Below are 21,876 nucleotides of genomic sequence, written 5' to 3' on the forward strand. Positions count from 1 at the left end.
TTATCTTCTACTTACCATTTCATATATTTTATACAAAATATGTACATTATTTGAAGATATTACAGTTTCTGTTGTATTTTTTCGGGATTTAAAATATACATTTGTATAATGATGCTAGTTTTAATTATAAGCTAAAATATATAGTTTATATAAAAGTTGTTATAGATATAGTGTTGATGATTTATAGTCTATGCTTGGAGTGACTTGTAAATAATTTGACACTTGGGTTTTGATTTCAGAATTCAGAATCACTGAATATTTTTAAGTAGGTTTGAGATTGAATGATTTTCACAACGATCAAACAATAATTTATAAATATAAATAATAATAAAGGTTATTTAGTAGAGCCAAAATGCCGGACCACTTAGGTGATGATATGCGAAAAATCAAAGATGACAAAGAAGAACCAGAAAAAGAGATAAAATGTGAGTTTTTATTACTATGGTAAACTTCCTTTTTAATAAACTTACTTCTACTAAAACTATGTAATTTCGCATATACTATCTAATTTCATTTCAGCGCTCGATGAAGGGGATATCGCATTATTAAAGTCCTATGTAAGTAGACCTCTTAGGATCTTGCTTGGATTCTAAGTTGGCAATAGCTAGTCACGATTAAACCATACCTTTTTGTTTAGGGGCAAGGTCAGTACACTAAAATTATCAAAGAAGTAGAAGACGGTATTCAAACAGTAATGAAAAGGGTTAATGAACTTACTGGTATTAAGGAGTCAGATACTGGATTGGCACCACCAGCTCTTTGGGATTTGGCAGCAGATAAACAAACTTTACAAAATGAGCAACCTTTGCAGGTATGGTTTAAGTAGTAAAGTATATGTTTTTTATTAACATTGTCAATATAGTATAGCAGCTAATCTATTTATTTATTAAACTTGTAGGTAGCAAGATGCACAAAGATTATCAATGCAGACTCCAATGATCCTAAATACATTATTAATGTAAAGCAGTTTGCAAAGTTTGTAGTTGATCTGGCTGATTCTGTAGCGCCTACTGATATTGAAGAAGGAATGCGGGTTGGGTAAGTAATTTTTTTGTGAATATTAGATACGAAATTTCTCAGAGATCATTTCTTTTTAATTATTATGTTAGTAGTGATTTGAGTGACAAGCAATATGCTTAGATTTTTATATGTTTTTTTTGCTCTGCTGGACAATATTAGAATTCTGAGGTCCTTTATAGATTTAATTGTAGTATGGAGTAGAGAAAAAGTAAACTGCATTAGTAAGCTGTCTTACATTCATGCTCCTAAATTATAGTTCATACTTTCAGCTTACCACTTAAGATATGGTGTTTGAGTTATTTTATGAACGACAGTACAAACTATTCTCACTTTATTTTTAATGGTGACTTCTTGAATGGTAAATCACAATTCTGCTAATATTGTGTTCTAAGTCTTAACATGGTGAGGATAGATTTGATCGATTGAATTTAATCTGAGAAGACAACACACACAGATATATAATAATATATACAAGAGCTTAACATTATACTACAACTTATGGAGGGGAGAATCTTATAAGTTTAATTTATAATTTATTATTAATTTATTCTCTTTAGTCCAGAGGAAGACATACAACTACTGCATCTTACACAATAAACAATTAATATATCTCTATATTGTAAATACCCAATAAATCTATATATTTTGACTATAACAAGCTTTAAAAAAGGCAAATAATCAATTATTGACCATTGTATTCTAATGTATATGAATATTTCATCTTTAGTGTGGATCGCAATAAATATCAGATTCATATACCGCTGCCACCAAAAATAGACCCGACAGTCACCATGATGCAGGTTGAAGAAAAGCCAGATGTCACATACAGTGATGTTGGCGGTTGTAAGGAACAAATTGAGAAACTTCGTGAAGTAGTTGAAACTCCACTTTTACATGTAAGTTTTTGCTTTATTCCATTTTTTTATTTAGGTCAACAGATGTTCTTCTTAAGAGATTACACAATTTTTCCTTTATTTACTCAAAAGAGATAACTTCTGTACAAATAGACAATATGGTTTCACCATTTATAAAAAACATTAAACATTGAGTTCTTAGAAATTAAAACAAATTTAAAGATATATATTTTGGTTTAGATTAAAAACAAATGAGTAAAACTTACACTCTCTTATAATTGTGTAAGAGTTACAATAGTGCTACATTCTAAGTACGGAATAGTTAATAATAATTAGGTACATGAAATAACAAAAAGTCCTGGTTAATTATACTTTTATTTTTTTTAGCCTGAGAAGTTTGTAAAGCTAGGTATTGAGCCACCAAAAGGTGTACTGCTATTCGGTCCACCTGGTACCGGAAAGACACTATGTGCCCGGGCTGTAGCTAACCGAACTGATGCTTGCTTTATTAGAGTTATTGGTGAGTTTTGTATACTACATTACACATAGGAATATTACACACAAGATGGATTTTGTCGATATACTTACAATGTTTTTACTATGAAATAAAAATAAAATAAAATAGGTTTTTTTTTTGGAACATAAGATCATCATGGTATCACTTATTCCACATCATTAAAATTCAAGCCTGTTGGCATCCCTACTCATCGGCAAAGAAGACAGAGGGTGTTGGCCAAGTTATTTTTTTAAATATTAGAGAAGTATTTCTGATAATTAAATTATGGAGAGTAAAGAAAGAATACTTGTTCATAAGCTTAGACAGTATTCTGATACAACTCTCCGAAATTAAATCATATTGAACAACCTTGAAGATTTAAGTTTACCCTCAAGGCTACACAATATGTAACAAGTCAAATCAGAAATTATGCCATAGTTTAAAACTATTTTTTATTCTTGTACTGCTTTGGAGATCGGTTCCAACGGTTCCTTACAAAACATTATTTTGTGCAAATAGGCCCACACTAGCGTTATAACAAAACAAATTGTTTGTATTAAGATAAAATAAAAACAATGTTGGATTCTTCATCAGGTTTAGATTTTGTTTTTTGCTTATGTTCATTACTTAATTTAATTGTATTATATTTTTTTTCTATTTTCTTGTATAAAATACATGCATGCATTGTTTTAGAACGAATAATGCAGTTTTATAATTCAAAATGAACTTAATATAATGAATATCGAAAATCACAAGAATTTAATAATGACTTAATGGAAAAGCATAGTAGCAGAGTATACCAATGTTATGTATAAAATGTTTTACAGGATCTGAATTGGTTCAAAAATATGTCGGTGAAGGAGCCCGTATGGTGAGAGAGTTGTTTGAGATGGCTCGTAGCAAGAAAGCCTGCCTCATCTTCTTTGATGAAATTGACGCTATTGGAGGTGCTAGGTGAGTTGTCCAAAATGGTGAGGATGTCTTCCATTTCCTTAAATCATTTACGGTTTAAAGGTATCTATTTCACACTTAATTTGAACTTAACATTTCAATGCAGTTTAATTAATTATTTGTTTATTAAGAAATGAAAGTAATGAAGTTGGTAAATAAAATCCCCATCGCACATTAAAATCATTAGTACTATGTAGATGTAGTACGTTTTTTATGATGTACACGCTATTTAAAACCACGCCCTCATGGCCTAACCATGCGCACGCGCTTAAGCCAGTAGCCAATTTTAAATTTCTGTTACTTAGATCACACGGCCTGGTGTTAGTCAAAGAACAGTGAAAGTCAATTTTTTTTATAATAATAATAATTTATTGGCAAGAATATGGTACAAAAATGCTAAATCTAAAGCTTGCATATATACACATGACGGCGTGCAAATTCGTCTTATAAGAGAATAGAATTCGATTTAATATAATACAATAACTATTCAAAATTCAAGTGTACTCCTCACTCAAAGGCCGGCAACGCCAACGACAACGCCTAACCTAACCCACTAAAAATGGGTGTATATGGGCTGCGATGACAGCCTTTTTTAGGCGTCCCACAGGATCGTTTTTTTTTGTAAACAAAAATAAACTTAAAATAATTATAATGAGTCACTCAAATAAATACATTTTTCCTAAAGACAAGTCGACTTCACAGTAATTTAATTTATTGGATAGGAGAGTAAAGAAAGGGTACCCTGTATAAGCTAAACTGGTGTTCTGATACAGCTCTCCGATATAAAACACAACTAAAAACTTTATTGGTTCCATTACCAATGAGGCTATCAATTGTGGTACAGTTTTTTTATTACATTTCCTGTGTGGGGCAGACATGGTATGGTGGCATCAGTTTCCTTACTTAGACCTATGTAGTCCTGGCTAATTAAGCCAGCCTTGCTCCTTCCAGAAGCACAGAAGTCTCCTGACTTCATTGCTCTGAGTATTTCTGCTAGTTGTTTAGGCACAGTCTTGCATTCCAGGACTATGCGCTACTTCTGCGCTTAAACAGCCTCTGCTCGTGAGGTTTTCTGTCCCGAACATCCAAAAGATGTTTATTAAAGGGACAATGGCCCGTAATTGTCCCTATCATTTGGAGAGGGCAGAAATTTATTCGTTAGTTACAGTTAAACAATTAGGAGTGCAACGAGTACTTTCGCTTTTACGCTACAGAAACAACAGACATGTTTATTTCACGTCAGATTTGACAGCAAGCTGATTAGCCGTCTAAATCTAACAACCCTATATTTAATATATTGGGTCCTTACATATGAAATTGGCGTTATTCGTACAGGCCAGTTTAATAACGAATCAGAAATCAGAGAATTTAATTCTCTACAACTTTTTTAATTAACATTTTTTATACCTTGAATTGCTCTCACTTGGCGATTAAAAAGAGTGGCGGAGAGTTTATTACCAGTTCTTCTCTTCCGTTCTACGCTCTTGATTCGAGAACTGACAGTAAATGCATTAGGGCATGATTTTTCTTATGGTTTTATATTCTTCATCGACGCTTTCTTTTTAGTTCCAGTTTTGGATGTTGACATTGTTTAATAGATTCAATTCGCAGTGAAACTATTAAATACGGAGGGTTAATTCATATTTGTCATACAATAAATGTTTATAGAATTAATTTGTATCATTAGGTTTGACGATGGTGCCGGCGGTGACAACGAAGTTCAGAGAACTATGTTGGAGCTGATCAACCAGCTGGATGGATTTGATCCACGGGGTAACATTAAAGTACGTATTAATAATGCTATGCTATTTTACCTCCTTGAATGTTTGAAAATTTCTGATTTGCTTGTATTACCGACAAATACTGCCGGACCGGCAGATATGCCGAAAATCGTACACCGAACAAAGTGTTCACATTACATTACATTAATTCGACTTAGGGTCCTTCAAGAAAAGAGCGTACCAATTCTTAAAAGGCCGGCAACGCACTCGCGAGCCCTCTGGCATTGAGGGTGTCCATGGGCGGCGGTATCACTTAACATCAGGTGAGCCTCCTGCCCGTTTGCCCCCTGTTCTATAAAAAAAAAAAAAACACAGGATCCCACAAGAAAGTGGCCTTATTTATTTTTATTTATTTATTTATTTACTGTATAAATAATCTTAAATAGTACAAGTTGGTGTGATGGAAACACAAACTGGACACAGTTTTTCTGTACACCAGGACGTCGAAAATATTTAGTTATTAATAATCAACTTATTTACATACTAAGGCCAGTGACATAATATACAACAAACTTAGTGCAACCTTATCTCAGACGTAACGAATAATCATAAAAAAATAATAAACTTCAGTCAAGCTGGGAAGGATACTCTAAGGAGTTTCCTTATAAAAGCATATAATTATATACATCTGATTTTATTTATTTATTTCACTACATTTTTATATCTTAACAGTAACTACTAATACGATAGAATTCCAAAATAACTCCCACACACACTATTCTACATAAAAACATTAAAAAATTAAACTTATATTCCTAAATCTATCTATCCATAACTAACAATATAGCTAGCAACTCTTGTGAACTCAGTCAGTGTACAAACAAATAGGTCCACCTCAATAGAAACTCTGATGACTATCCGTATTGCTAACCAAGTTGGAATGTGCGCGCGTTACATCCAAAAGTTTAGACGTAAGTCTTTTATTATTATTATCTTTACAGGTATTAATGGCGACGAACCGTCCAGATACGCTAGATCCGGCCTTAATGCGTCCCGGGCGTTTAGATCGTAAAGTGGAGTTTGGTCTGCCGGATCTCGAAGGCAGAGCGCATATCTTCCGAATCCACGCACGTTCTATGAGCGTTGAACGTGACATTCGATTCGATTTATTGGCGAGACTCTGTCCCAACTCCACGGGCGCTGAGATTCGGTGAGTTTTAAATTTTTTTGACCTTTATGTCGCCAACCATAAAGACAACTTTGGTTTTGTTTTGCTATTTGTAAAAAATAATTTTAAATTAATAAAACTTGTGAAAAAATTAATGAGTATAATCTGTGGGTTAGATTCTGAAATGTTACTTACACCTGTCTTTCGTATGTTAAATACGTATTGGATTTTCATTTATACTATATTATTTTGACAATTGTCATTTGTTTTCTTACGAAAATAATTTTGTTGTGATAACTTAAGTCTTTAAAGACTATTTGCTATGTCATTTTATTTATGCACAACGATTATTTACTTTTATTATTTTCATAGCATCTAGGATTTCTGTCAAATTATAATGACCATAATAATAAATAGCAACCATAATTCCTAAATAGGTTTTCTTTCTAATGACTGAATGCCTTGACTAAGACATCTACTAGTCTTTTGACGTTATTGATGTATCATGTTCTATCTGTGTCTATGCTATTGTTTATGTACATAAATCTAAATGATATTCACAGGTCGGTGTGCACTGAAGCTGGAATGTTCGCGATTCGCGCTCGTCGTAAGGTCGCGACCGAGAAAGACTTCCTCGAGGCTGTCAATAAGGTCATCAAGAGTTACGCCAAGTTCTCGGCTACACCTCGCTACATGACCTACAATTAATATTATTATTAGAATAAAATATACCGTTTCGATGTATTGTGTGTTTTATTTTTTAAATAAAATATGCGTTTTGTTCCTACGAGACTGTGCTCCTACTGATATCTTGTTTTCACTATGCCTACTAAGCTATAGAGGCATATATATTATTATTAATTACTTAAGATTTCATGATTTCTAATAAAGCAGCACTTTCCAAACATTGTGTAAAACAAAAGACTTGGAGAGTTTATAGCCAGTTCTGTTCCGTTCTACAATCTTGATTTTAGAACTGGCAGTTAATGTAAAAGTAGAAGCATTTATCATTTAATATGTATTTCTTTTTGACGTTCCTAAGTTTAAATAATATTGATGATTATTAATGAATTTATAATTTAAAAAATGAAATTTATAAGTACAAAAACAATAAGAAATCTAAGGAGTCGAACTTGGTGCCCGAAGATCCACACCACATTACACATTACTTAAATTCATGAATACAATAAGACAAAAGAATATTAACGCAACATCTTCATGTCTTAAATTACGATTTTTGTGTTTATCATTTTCTACTCAGAGCAGAAACTCATAGTTATTTACATATGTCAGTGTTATAAAATGTATGAAAATTTAATCTGTAATATTAAATAAATTTGCAAAAAGTACGGTTAGAATTTATTTCGTGTACATTGAGGGTAGCAATATTAGGTACAACAAATATTGCGACCAAGTTTGTCGCCATTTTAGTTACTCGTGCGCTTTTGTTGTGATCTAAAAAGTGGTGATTATTAATCATTAAACAATGTCTCTTACGGTATGTATTAGAAATGCATTTTAATTACAAGAAAATTATTATTAAACAAGATGATATAATCATATCTATTGGTTATATTGAAAAAACAAATTTTTTAACTAAATTATTTATAGGTTGTTATTATTACAAGGATATGGTAGCTTACTTTCAAAGGATTACGTATTATTATCATACTTTCGTATGATAATGTAAGATATTAATTTATCCTTTATTATTTTGTTCGGTATTTGTATATTATAAGGTATACTTAGGCTAGACTCAGCTTATTGATTACATCCCATTGTTATTCTTGATTTGATTCTCAGCACAAAATTTAGATGATATGTCCTTGATAACGCTGTTAAATATTTGATTACATTATAGGACAATTTTGTGGATGTAGTGGAACTATGCACACTTTTGCAGTGTTTGGGATTCAATGTCAAATCATTGGAGACTAGAGATGTTAATATTAGTCAAGATAGTTCCACGCGCAATATTATAATAACTTGCCAGGTATGTTGTTATCATTAGGTATAGACAGGACCGCATCTAGATGTCCGCAGACCTCGTGGCAACAAAGGATTGTGGAGCCCCTAGCTTTAAATTATTTTAATAAAAAAACTTGTTGAGTTTTTTAATCAAAAATTATTGTTAAACCAAGTAGATTCTTTAACAATAACTTTTGATTTTCAAGGTCTGTTTGTTGCTGTTTTTGATATGTACTTTTCTGAGATTTTTTTTGGTAATTGAAATGTTTTTAGTCTTGTGTTCGAGTTTTATCATTTTTTAAATAATTTCCAGTCTTCTGGACTGCACGTTGTAATGGAAAGTTCAGAGTCGAGGTGCTCATGCCCCCCAGATGCGAATAAAAACAACAGTGGCTTTTGGGAGGTTTCAGGGGTTACAGGTGGAAAACAACATAATACGGTAAATACATATTGTCTATCGAATAGAAAAAAAGAGTGGCGGAGAGTTGATTGCCAGTTCTTATCTTCCGTTCTACGCCCTTGATTTGAGAACTGGCAGTAAATGTAAAATTAGAATCATTTAAAGTGTATTTTGCCGTTCATAAGTGTACATTATGTTACCTATATGAATAAATGATTTTTGATTTGAAAACATCTTAGGGGCCTTTCAAGTATTACGTAAGCAGATTTACTACTTACAATTTATTAACCTTAACATCCATAGGTTCCTCTCTTTTTCTTTAGGGACTTTTTTTATGTATGCATTTCAAAAATTGCTCAAACGGTACGTGGGTAACACTGAAAATGTTTAGAACTGGCCAGTTAGAAACATTGCTACATAAAACTTTTTTTTTTATTTCAATTTTAGAATTCTTTGATAACTTAATGTAGTATATTGCATTCATTTGTCATTAGTTTTTGTGAATTGGCGGTAAATCTAAAACTCTTGTTACACGTGAAAATGAACCAGCGCGAGAAAATTTTCGATCAATGATTTATTAAACTTTCTTCGTGGGCTTACTCAACAACAAAGCTGTGACAGGCTACTGTCTTGGGAATAATTCGACAGCAACGCCTTCGAAGCAAGATCCTTTTTCACCACGACTGTGCTTCAGCGCATTTCGCAATACGGACTGTTGAATATTTGACTATGGCATGTGTCGAGATAATGCGTCATTCGCCATACAGTCCTGCCCTGGCGCCCTGCGACATTCATTTATTCCCAAAAACTAAAGATAAAATTTGAGTGTAGAGAGGATCGGAGATTAGGTACTTCGAAAAACAAAAGTATTGGTAAAGTTCTACATGACGCCGTTTTTCATTTTCAGTGTAACTATTATTTTTACAATCATCTTTATTCCTACGCAGTGTTTAAAGCTGAAAATGATGAAATAAATTTACAGGAAAGCGGCAGCGGTCTTCTAGGATATCTATCCAAAACACATCGGGAGCAAATATCCAAAGAACTACAAAATATTGTAAAATTCATCAAAGATAACAAAACCAATGAAAAACCTAGAGAAGCCAATAGATCAGCTAGTATGTTGGAACTTAGTACGCATGAGACAAGGTAATGTATTAACGAGGTACTTCTTTATCGGAAAAAAACAACTAAAACTGAAAGCTGAAATAAAATGTAATTTATTTATTTACATATTTTATTTTATTAACACTTCGTTGCATTACATAAAATGTAAAAAAATATATTAAACATAATTTATTGAAAAGCAACTGGCGGCCCCGCTTTAGAGCTATTTTAGATTTCTTCCAGACAACCACTGTGAGTACTTATATTACAATAATAAAAATAGGAAAAAAACAGCATACTAAACAGAAACAAAAAGAAATAAAAATAAACTAAACTGATACAGGTTACATAAAACAAAACAAAAAGTAAACAGTGCACATGAATCATGATAATCTAATTCAAGATCGGTCTCACGTCAGTTAGTAGTTAGTGATAAGACGTGGACAGGTAATGTTTATACAGCAGAAGTTTACTAACTATTTGATAGCGAAGAGTTTCTTTACAGGCTAAAATTAGAAGCAGACACACCGACACGTTACCGATCTTTGGACACGTTGACAACTGTTGATGATACGTCACCATCGTTCCCCATGCCAATATCTTTTAAGCGTCAGGTAAGTTCAGAACCATCTAGTTCATCGGCTTTTTCCCTATGCTCCAATACTTTGAGAGCTTTTGAAACTAGATTTCACTTTGACATTCTAGAATATAGATTTAAAGCTGAGATTCAGCAAATGCCTCGAAAGTCTCATTTTATTATGACCTACCTACTAGAGTATTTTTTTCCTAAATTAATTTAAATTTATCAATTAAGGCCTTAATAATATCTAATAATTAAAAAAGTGTTAATAAAATATTAAAAATTTTCTTATTCCTTCATTTGCGTGGAATATTTGAATATGTATGTGTTGGTTCCTGTGGCACCTTTAATGCTGGCATCATTTCCTTGCTGTATTGAGATTTGGTGAGCTAGCGACAGTCCAAATGCCTTAACAGTACATATTGTATATTGTAGTCGAAAACTAAATTTGTATGAAAATTTGTCGACACTATCCGTCATTTTTAGTTTTGACTTTCTACATACACTATTGCTAAGGCATCTAGACGGAGGCTAGGTACCAACTTATATCTTTAATTAGCGCCTGTGCATTGAATTCCATGGCCCAAGAGTCTACTCCAAAGGAAAAGTTGGGATTACTCATATTTGATGACTTATAAACAGATCAATTATATAGTTAATTAATCAGATATAAAAACTGTAGGTTAAAAACCATAGTTTTAACGTATCGGTTTTATGTGTTATTAAGGGAGTTAGTTGATATTGTTGCATTATTATTGGGCTTCCAAGATGGCTGTGGTCTTTTTAGAATGCACCACATTTTGCTTAATTGCCTCTAAGCTGCTCAATAAATCTTGATAGCTTCATTAATATAATTCTTAGGAACAGAGTGTGGTGTCACCTGAAGTCTCTCCCCTGACTTCGCTGCCGAGAGTCTTGACGTACCTCGTACTCCCGCTTGATATCGGCGAGGTCACGCTCGGACCCGGAGACGATGATCCTGATGAGGGTCCTATCGTCGGTAAGGTAGTTAACGGGACAGGGGAGAGACTTCGGGTGACACTACAAGAGCTCACATTTTGCACATTAAACATTCCAAATTGCTTAAAAATAAATAATTTAATAATTTGATAACTAATTACTTCTATTTGTATATATTATATTTTAGTATTGTCTTTTATTTACATAACTTTTACACATTTAAAGAAAAACACTTTTTTACGGATTATAGTTATGTATTATTGTATTTAAACTTATAATTATTTGTACGTAATACTTTTTGACATTTAACACCTTTGTCTTCAGTCACCGTGACCACGCACGCTGTAAAGCACGCGAAACGTCGGTTTAAATTTAAAATTATGTACAAATAATTATAAGTTTAAATACAATAATACATAACTATAATCCGTAAAAAAGTGTTTTTCTTTAAATATTATATTTTGATTGCTATTACTGAATCATTTACTTAGATACCAAAGATCCTTGAAAGACAAAGGACGTATTCCGTGACATCTACCCCGGATAGTCTCCGTGGATGGAACAAAACATCAAGGTAATTAGAAGTAACAGCTGTGCACCAATGGACTTTCTTTCTATGTGCTCATTTAGCATTTGCTCGAACGGTAAAGGAAAACATCGTGAGGAAACAGACATGTCTTAGACCCAAAAAGTCAACGACGTGTGTCAGGCACGGGAGGCTGATCACCTACTTGCCTAAGAGATTTAAAAATGATCATGAAACAGATTCAGAAATCTGAGGCCAAGACCTAAAGAGGTTGTAGCGCCACTGATTAATTTTTTATTAATCTTAAAATATAAAATATCTAACGCTCGCGTTTTTTGTAGCCCTATTCAAGAGCCTCAAATAACGAAATATATTTTAGAAAAGCTTATCTGCGCTTCAAATTGTTGCGAGGAAACCCAAAAACATATTAAATATGTTATCCAAACAATGAGTGATAAAACTAGAAACGATTCGTCTTGCCAGGAATTAGATGTTTCCAAGATACCTGTTTTAAAAGTGAGTACATTAGAACAGATAACAAATTCTGATGTTTGTTCAGGTTTTCATGATTTGCCTTTCAGTAAATGCCTTGTATCAGATTATTTCACCATAGAATTAAAAAAATATTTTAGTTCGGTCTGTAAATTTTTATACGTTCAGATCACAGCGATAACGCAATTAATTTTTCTTTCTATGTTCAATTGATACTAGCTTGATGAATGCCTTAGACCCAAAATTCAAGGGCGTGTGCAAAGCACCAGGCCTGATTACCTATCCACCAATAAAATTAAAGTATCAAGTAATATATGGAAATCTGGACTAAAGTATTGTAGAGAGTATGACTAATATATGTACACGAAATTCATAGAAGCGATTCAGACAGAAGTTATTTATTTATAAAAATATGGCTTTCTAGGTGACAGATACACCAAAAGGTCACTTCCTGTCATGTTCCAATATACCAGCATCAGTAACACCAAGTGATGAGAAAGACAATCTTAAAAGAAGTGAATCGAGCACATCAAGCATCACTACAAAAGAGAAAACGTCTCGCCTACGCCGTCTCTCTCCTAGCCTTTTGAAGCTTAAAAAGGATAAGGATACTGCAACAAAAGTAGATAAAAAACCTAAAGAAAGTAAATTGACTAGTACGTAGTATTTTTTATTCATTCTTTAGTCCTTAGCGAATAGTTCCTAGATATTTATAGTTCGATTTTAGTTGTAAATTATAATATTATCATAATTTAACTGAAAGACAAATTATTTTTGGTATTTTTTAGGTTTATTCAAGCCAAATAAAGTTGTCCCACCGCCAAGTACATCGAGATCGAATTTGATGAGTCCAAATTTAAGTGCATCTAACAAAAAGTTCAGCCACATTAAATCAACTATACCGAAACCGTCTTCTGGAAAACCAAAAGATCAGAATCTTTAAATATTCTTTTGTGTTATTCATTTATGGCTAATAAATTTTTGTATTGAATATTGTCTTTTCATTAATACAGACTTTATGTTCCATCTGTTTCTGTATTACTTGTATTAAAGAGTAACTTTTCAACCGCTTTTTCTAGTTGATTATTCTGATTTGCTTTTTTATTTTTTTTAGATATAGATTCAGCTCTCTCTGAATCTTCTCTTTTATTTGATTTTATAACCTTTTTGCTTCTCTTTAGTTGAACTGTAGCTGGACACATAATGCTCTGGATCAAGTCGTCCTTCACGTTTCTTTTAACTGTATCTCCATTGTTCTGGAACGCCTGGCGTCGTGTACTTCTATAAAGCTTTTCTTCAGTACCAAAATTATCATCATTACTTAATTCAGAGTTAGTATCTATATCGCTGTCATTATTTTTTAAACGACATCTTATTTCTCGCTCTTGACTTTTTGTTGTTAGATCTTTTAAAGTATATCTTTCAGTTTTATTCTTTTTTCTTTCTTTTCTAGCAAGCTTCAGACATATAGTTGCTTTAGGATAGCCGGAAAATTGTTGATAACTTATGCCTTTTTCAAGAGATATAAAAGAATTCAAAAATCGTCTCGGATGAATATCCTCGGGTGTTTCATTTAATAAATAATAGGCCTTTTTTAAAAATGATTTCTTATCCAAAGGATTTTGTTTGTGAAAAAAGTTTTCTATTTGCTTGTGTGTAGTCAGTCGTCTTATGGCGTTTTTTTGAATAATGTTATATGAAACAACAGCCATCAAAATAAATGATGGTTCATTGCTCACAATATGATCCCACAAAATTAGCCATTCAGAACATGTGAGAACTTCACTAAAAGCAGTCTCTAGGATTTTTAAAGCATAGATTTGACTTGTTATACCGAGTTCACAATAATGATCTAAAAGTTGTTGGTCATGTTCTGCTAAAATGTTCTCTATTATCGCCAAAATGCTAAGTGGTGGAAAGGGTGCATACTCAAACCAAAGCTGACATTGGTTCATCAATACTGTTGCAACACACTCAAATAATAATAAAGGATCCTTATGCAATACTTTAACAAATGGGAAAACAAAGCCTGGAAGAAATTTTAAAACCCCAAATAATGGACACCAATGAGCAAGATATGACAGCAGTCTTTTCAAACTTTTCAGAGTGATTGTACTGTGAATTGTAAATTGTTTCTCAATATCTTTAAAAGCTGTATGAATTCCTTTATCAACAAGAGTTGAATAAGCTATTTTGTTTCTAGGTGTCACTAGAAGTGATCTCCAAATAACTGATCTAAATTTTTCAGGATATTCCCCATATTGCATTAGTATTCTTCTCAGTCTAACACTATCCATGCATGTGCGCATCCTTTTTTCAACTTCTAATTTTGTGTGTAAATCATTTTTAGATGGAATCTTATAAGGAGGATTTATATGAGCCGGTGTAGGTACATTAACATTATCTTTTGAAACTTTAGCCAAGTCCAAAACACATGATGTGTTATAAACATTAACTTCACCCAACTGTAAAATGCACAGAAAATATTTTCCACTGGGACTAACTACAAAATTTCTAATGCCAGATGATTCACAGCTAATGATATGTATAACTTTCAATGTCTCTACATTAATCATATAAAGTATGCAATCACTACTTAAGACACCCAGTATTTTATTAGATCCACCATCAAATACTTGCGGTATGAATGAAACAAGTTGTACTCCAGATATATTGTACTTTGTTAGATCAATAGACACAAGAGCTTTCCATGTATCCATGCTGAACAAAATTAAGGTTGGAGAGAGCCCTGCCATTGCCATTGCTCTACCATTCATAGTAAACGCTATACTTTTCATATGTTTTAATTCACTTGGTATAATCTGTTTCACAGATTTCATAGTTTCATGTCTCCATATTTGAACAGTATCATTTTGAAAACATGATACCAAATAATCACCAGCTGGTGTAAACATAATTTGTTGAATCTGAGCACCAGAATAAGTATTCAATGTAAAATATTTGGTATTATTTGTAAGTTCCCATAAAATAGCTTCAGCAGCACTTGCTGTTAGAAGATTATTCATTTTACTATTTGAATAGGAAATATGTTTTACAGGAGCACTGTGTCCAGACAATGTGAAGGATATTGAACCGCTTTCTATATCCATAAAATGTATATCGTAATTTTTGTTAGCAACTATTAAAGTATCTAGCTTATTGGGAAAAAAGTGTAGTGCCGTGCACGGTCCTTGACTTGCTAACTTCCAAAACTTCAGATCAGCAAAATCTAATATAAATATATTGCCTACATTATCCGCACATGCTAATTTTTCGTGAATATCATCGAATGAAGCTGAAGAAAATCTGATACGGCGACCGCGGACAGTGTGGTGAAGCTGTAATATAACACCATATTTGGGCTTTGACTTGACTTTTAAATCGAACTTTTCTATACCGTCGTTTGCTTCATGATTTGGGTCCATTACATCAATATTAAATTGAATTTAAAATAATGATTGTTAATATATTTCAAATTTGGCGGAAGCGAATTCAATACAAATTACAAACATCAAAATTCAAACCAAACAAACTGTGATTTAAATTTTACCACAGAGACACTTCTGGTGCATTGTAGTGTATTATCCCTCAGGGATGTTAGACGGCCACTCAGAAATCCTTGTACCGAGCTGGCTGAAAGCTGGTATTGAAAACGATAAAGTATCCCTTAAGCCGGGTCCACATTTGTAGCATGTTGACTACATATTATGATCAGTCGTATCGTATCTACTATTTGTATCATAAATATGGACGCTCATTTTGTCCATGTCGTATATTTAAGGCGTATCCTGTAAAAAACACGTCCATACTTAGCATAAGCTGTATCAAGTCAGTGTATCGGCTTTTGCTTTACAAATATAGACGCTCACTTTTCTTCCGATGTATCATTTCCTGATACGCGTGTCTTTCAGTGTACCTTTCCCTTCTCGTATGGTTCAGTCAAGTCTTCGTTCTCAAAAGGTTTAGCCATTTCAGCAATTGCTCACAGTTTGGCGGTGACTTGTCCCTGTTATATTATCATTATTAGTATTTCACAACTTGATAAGTTTTATAACACTTTTGTTTTTGATTTACAATCAAAAGCAGATACACTGATATGATACAGTATTTGATAAGTATGGACGCGTCTTTTACAAGATACGCCTTAAATACGCGACATGGACAAAATGAGCGTCCATATTTAGGATACAAATAGTAAATACGATACATGATACGTCAACATGCTACAAATGTGGACCGGGCTTTAAATATCTAAAAACGATTACTAGTTATAAAATAATGTGTGTTTTTAACACTGGGACCGCGCAAAAATAGCAAATGTAGAAAATGAAACAATGTAGTGTAAAAAACTACAAAAGGGCATCATATTTTATTATTAAAAATAAAGTAGGTGTGGTTACTCTTATTTAATAAAAGAATTGTATTTGAAAAAGTAACGTTGTGGTGGGAAATTAATGTGTGTGGGAATAGTGTGGGTATGTAAAAAATAAATTAAGTGAAATAAAAAAATATTCATTAAATATTCAAAGATAATTTATTGGTATAAAACTTACAGTTAATTTGCAATTTATTACTGATGATGTTTTCCTTAGTTAAGGCCATAGGGCATTAAATCAAATATTTAAAATATTTGTTTGATTTTCGTTTACTTCGAAAATCCAATACAATTTATGTACTGTTTTAATTTATATAAATATTTTACTTTGCTGAGACATATTTCATATATCCCAGTAGACGCCGAAACAACTTTATTGGGTTCGAGTGATTTCAAGTTTATTTAAAATTGGTTTATAAATCCGGAGACATAGACTATTAAATAATATTCGCAGGAGAGAACGTGTTTTTATATGATTATAAAAGTTAGACATACTTTACTGTCGCTATCTTGCAAATGCATTATTAACTTCTTTAACTTTTTCATTTTCGTTCGGTCGTTTTTTCTCAAACCTGAACTTACTTTGCGAACCTGACTATTATGCAAACATTTTTCTAGTTACACCTATACAGTATGATACTCACAATTGACGTGACTCTCTACTTGTATAAGAATTTTCAAAATTATAAACATGATCCAAAGAACCTACAAACTCTGTTGCGTCAGTGATTATGCCGATCACCACTATGAGTTATGACGCTGACATGGGTGCTGGTTGGAGCACGAACTTTGTGTCTAGTTTCGTACCCTATTTAATTCGTAGCAATTGGCCCACTGGTATCAGCGAGGAACTACCATCCTTGAGATGGAAGGTTGAACCAAGCATCAATTTTAAAAGGGCTTTCAATCTGTACACATTTAATTAATAATCGTTCCTACCCTGAAAAAGTCGACGGTGTTAAGCAGGTTGATCGCCTTAACAGGTTGATTAGGAAAACAATATTGTTAGTTGTTGTTGTAACAATATTGTCGTGATCATATGATCACGAAGCAGATACAGAAATTTGATTCCAAGGTACAGAAAATAGTTATGGATTTAACTATTTCCTGTTGGCTTGTTGTAATGAATTAAGAAAATAATTCACATGTAGAACTTTAGTTCATGAAATTTTTAAAGCTTTTCAAGTTTAAAAAGTTTTCTTAGTCTGCACTTATATATTATTATGTGTATGTTTATGAATGTAACAAACGTCAAAACTCAAAACATTATTTTTGTAAACATGTTCTAACCTGTGCTTTGAAGTGACAGAAAGTGTTAATTTTGGTCGCAAAAACTAAAAAGCTAATTAAAAATAAACGCCGGCTAAGAATTAAGAACATACAACGGGAGATCATTTTAATTATTTATATTGGCTAGTCGATTACAAATAAGCTAATATATATTAAACTAAAGGACCTGCTATGGCTGGTAAGTATTTATTGTAAGGTTACCTTCTTACTTGATTGGTCAAGCAAATAAGCCTACTTGTTAATTAATGTGACTTTCAGATAATATTGATACCACGGTGGCGAATAGCGATGCAAATACTGTACCTAATGGCAATGATGGAAGTGAAAACAATGGTGGTGATAAATCTCCACCTGCACCCGTAACGCCACCCCCACCTGAAGTTGAGACACAGGAAATCATTGTTTTTAATGAAAATACCGAGGAACTTGATCTTAATCATGGTAAAATCGGTAAAATTGAAAATTTAGAACCTTTGAAGAATTTAGAAAGGTATCAACTTTAATGTGATAAACATATTATTGAAATATCATTTAGAATTACATTATTTTTTCTTGTGTATTCGTTAATCTTAGTATATCTTATAGAGACATTTATTATATAATATACATTTATAGAGATATCTCTATATTCTTACAAGATTCCAATTGGTTTTTATAAGTAAAGGTATTATATGCATTCCATGTTTTCAGACTATATCTTCGTTGGAATTTGATAAAGAAGATTGAGGGCTTAGACACGCTAAACAAACTGGTTGAGCTTGAGTTATATGACAACCAGATAACAGTTGTTGAGAATTTGGATAATCTTGTGAATCTAGAGTAAGTGTAGTTTCAAGTTAATACTATTAGACATACTATTAAAATCTTATGAGTATTAAAATATAAAATTAGAGACAAAATATATGTATGCCTATATAAGAGGCTGAGAAAATTGAGGTCTTTTAATGACTAAATATTTTTTTAACTTGTAATATTTTTATTTAAGTTGAATCAGTACCTTTTAAAAATAGTGGCAAAACTAAATAAAAATTGAGAAAAAATCCTTATCCTTAAAATTTCAGAATTCTGGATTTATCTTTCAATAGAATCCATGAAATATCTGGGCTAGATAAACTGCAGAACTTAAAGAAGCTTTTTCTAAGTTCAAACAAGATCACAGAAATAAAAAATGTTAACCACCTCACCAAATTGGAACTGCTTGAGCTTGGAGACAACAGAATACGGGTAAATATAAATATTGATTTATATATTATGATTTAATTTAGTGATGGTTCTTTGATGATCTTGTGTTAATGAATCAGTCAATGTTGTAAGTGACATTTTAGTTTTAATGTTTCACCAAGTTTTATATTAAATTTTGTATTTAATTCAATTACAGAATAACATTAATCTAAGATATAAAATTAGTTTTTTCAGTATATTTATTGATTGACATTATTTATTAATAATTCATAAATTATGTTATGACTGATGCAAGTCCTTCAGACAGGACTGTCAACAAAATGCATGTTAGCCATAATAGCAGAAACACAAAAAAAAATTATGTTAAATAATGTTATAGTTACTGTAAGATATAAATAATTATTGATATAAATAAAGTGTGGCAGTTGCTGAACAAAACAAATATATATCATTGAAAATGTTGTCTTTTTACAGGAAATAAAAAACCTAAACGGTTTACGGACACTCAAACAACTGTACCTTGGTAAAAACAAAATAAACAAAATACAAAATCTTGAAGATCTGTCAAATTTAGAAATACTTGTTTTGCAAAGTAACAGGATAATAAAAATTGAGAATTTGGAGAATCTAACAAAATTAGATCAACTTTACATCTCAGAGAATGGTATTACAACTATTGAGAATTTGGACTACCAAGTGAAGTTAGAAACATTAGATTTGTCAACGAATAAAATTACAGTAATTGATAATGTTCGGCATATGGTTGATTTGGAAGAACTCTGGGTAATGTTAAATTTATTTAAAATATATAATTTGAATCTTTAATAAGATAATTTGTTGCTCAATTTCAAACAATAATGAGCTTTTCTAGACACAGCTTTACATATTACTTATTACCATGAACATATATCACTTAAATGCATAGATAATCATATCTCAAATCAAAGCATATATCAGTAAGTTTGACTGTGTATGGACCTGCGACTTCTGGAAAATCTCTGTTGCTGTTTACAGAAAGCTATATGTTCAAACATTAAGGGAATATTAAAAAGATTTGTAGTAATAAAAACTAGAGTGCATTAAACATTTAGGTCTATTCTACATTTTTGTATCTGTTTATGATCACTTATAGGCAAGTAAGCGATCTGCCTTGTTGCCTATACCCGCCATCGACTTTTGGGTTAAGGCTTGCTAGTTTCCTCACAAACAAACCGCATCAGCTAACATTTTACAATGTATATCAAATTTTCAGTTAAACGATAACCAAATATCAGAATGGTCTTCAATAGAATACCTTCAAGAGAACAAGAAACTTGCTACCATTTATTTAGAACGGAACCCTTTGGCCTCGGACCCAGCTTACAGGCGCAAATTAAAGCTAATCCTGCCATCGCTACAGCAAATTGATGCGACTCTGTGTAAATAAATGTTATGGAATCATTAGCTGGCAAATAAAATAATATTTTTTTATTTGATCTTTCATCCCTTGTTTATGTGATATTTTTCTTTAATTACTTAAGTGTTGATACATATAGTTCCGAAATTTTTGAAAAAAAAAACAAAAAGTTTTAATAATTTACCAGATTATTTTTTAATAATACTAATTATTATAAGGTTGAGATGTTTAAAAAGTCAGATACTATTGAAAATACTATACTTCAAATCTTGTCTTAGAATAATTAATCTAATATGAAAGCTATATAAAATCTCTCTAAGTCCAAATTATGTTTATTTTCATTCGCCAGCTTAGTTTCATTGTCATGTCGCACGATTGAATTAATCATTGCTAATTTTCATTTATAATTAATTTGTAAATTACGTCATTGACCAGTTTTATTCTTGTGTAATAATTGTATGTCATGTTAGCATTAGTATGGAATAAATTTTGGCTTTAGTAGTTCATAAATGTACATAAGTTATGTGAAAATATTGAATAAATTTCGTTATAGCGCTTATTTGAATCAGATGCAATATCTGCAGTTTTCATTTGCACAAATATTTTCATATCAATATGAGAAATATGTTGTATATAATAATAGTTTTTGTAATATCGCTGTTTAAATTTAAAATTATATACATCCTATTTTAGTTTAGTTAGTTGTAGTTGAGTACCTGTGTAAAATAATTATGTCGTATATTACTGTACCTCTACTCAAAACATTTTTTAAACGGCAGCTATTTTAATGTTTGGTGCATACTTCTATCAAAACCTTTATAAGTAATATTTTCCAACTATTCAATAAAACTATATAATTCAATCCGTCCCCTTTGCCTTGTGAATCATCATCATCTCATCTTTTTACCATGAAGAGGCCACCTCTGGAACTACTGAATCAAGTTTGAGAGTTCTTTCCTTACAAAACTTCATTAACCTTGATGTTTCGCAATAATATCTTTATCGATATTAATAAAAATAATTTTCTTAATTGCGTTACAGAATAAGATAAATAAAAATCAGTTTTATTCATAAACTATAGAGAAATGGTTTTCAGGCAGTCTCGGAATCTCATTCGAGCCTTGTGACCAAGCAACGCCCTCTGTTGGGCGTACTGAATAAGGTTAATTTTGAATTGTGAATAATACTTTATATTTATAATAAACATTCAACTATGTGTGTTTTCATTTTGCATTTCTTCCCTTATATTCATAAAAATATTCACAAATAATGACTACACTTTTCTCTAATTTTGAAATAGTTTTCGTGTCATTATGTAGAATTCCTTGCATGCATGCAATATAATTTATGTAAGCTGTAATATTGCGAAATCCCTGAATAGTAAACAAAA

At 31.8% G+C, this 21,876-nt stretch overlaps 4 protein-coding genes across 4 annotated transcripts; 3 read left to right on the top strand and 1 right to left on the bottom strand.

Annotated features, from left to right (window-relative positions):
- The first annotated feature begins 220 nt into the window (after positions 1 to 220).
- LOC110997706 (26S proteasome regulatory subunit 7) lies at positions 221 to 6,954 on the top strand. Its single transcript, XM_022265977.2, has 10 exons — positions 221 to 425; positions 520 to 557; positions 638 to 811; positions 899 to 1,038; positions 1,748 to 1,916; positions 2,262 to 2,394; positions 3,198 to 3,324; positions 5,009 to 5,105; positions 6,044 to 6,252; positions 6,774 to 6,954. Exons 1-10 carry the CDS (start codon positions 353 to 355, stop codon positions 6,916 to 6,918), a joined length of 1,305 nt encoding a protein of 434 aa, XP_022121669.1. The 5' UTR covers positions 221 to 352; the 3' UTR covers positions 6,919 to 6,954.
- A 639-nt stretch (positions 6,955 to 7,593) lies between these two features.
- Positions 7,594 to 13,186, top strand: LOC110997727. Its single transcript, XM_022266014.2, has 9 exons — positions 7,594 to 7,708; positions 8,072 to 8,203; positions 8,492 to 8,617; positions 9,561 to 9,727; positions 10,191 to 10,299; positions 11,717 to 11,799; positions 12,093 to 12,267; positions 12,668 to 12,899; positions 13,032 to 13,186. Exons 1-9 carry the CDS (start codon positions 7,697 to 7,699, stop codon positions 13,184 to 13,186), a joined length of 1,191 nt encoding a protein of 396 aa, XP_022121706.2. The 5' UTR covers positions 7,594 to 7,696.
- LOC110997725 (TBC1 domain family member 31) lies at positions 13,053 to 15,802 on the bottom strand. Its single transcript, XM_022266013.2, has one exon. The coding sequence runs from the start codon at positions 15,666 to 15,668 to the stop codon at positions 13,260 to 13,262; it is 2,409 nt and encodes an 802-aa protein (XP_022121705.2). The 5' UTR covers positions 15,669 to 15,802; the 3' UTR covers positions 13,053 to 13,259.
- A 2,101-nt stretch (positions 15,803 to 17,903) lies between these two features.
- LOC110997714 (protein phosphatase 1 regulatory subunit 7) lies at positions 17,904 to 21,702 on the top strand. The gene is made up of 6 exons (XM_022265998.2): positions 17,904 to 18,086; positions 18,167 to 18,398; positions 18,599 to 18,727; positions 18,970 to 19,132; positions 19,565 to 19,873; positions 20,343 to 21,702. Exons 1-6 carry the CDS (start codon positions 18,080 to 18,082, stop codon positions 20,514 to 20,516), a joined length of 1,014 nt encoding a protein of 337 aa, XP_022121690.2. The 5' UTR covers positions 17,904 to 18,079; the 3' UTR covers positions 20,517 to 21,702.
- Positions 21,703 to 21,876: the final 174 nt, after the last annotated feature.

Source organism: Pieris rapae, chromosome 21, assembly GCF_905147795.1.
Source record: "Pieris rapae chromosome 21, ilPieRapa1.1, whole genome shotgun sequence".
In the NCBI taxonomy this organism is placed as follows: domain Eukaryota; kingdom Metazoa; phylum Arthropoda; class Insecta; order Lepidoptera; family Pieridae; genus Pieris; species Pieris rapae.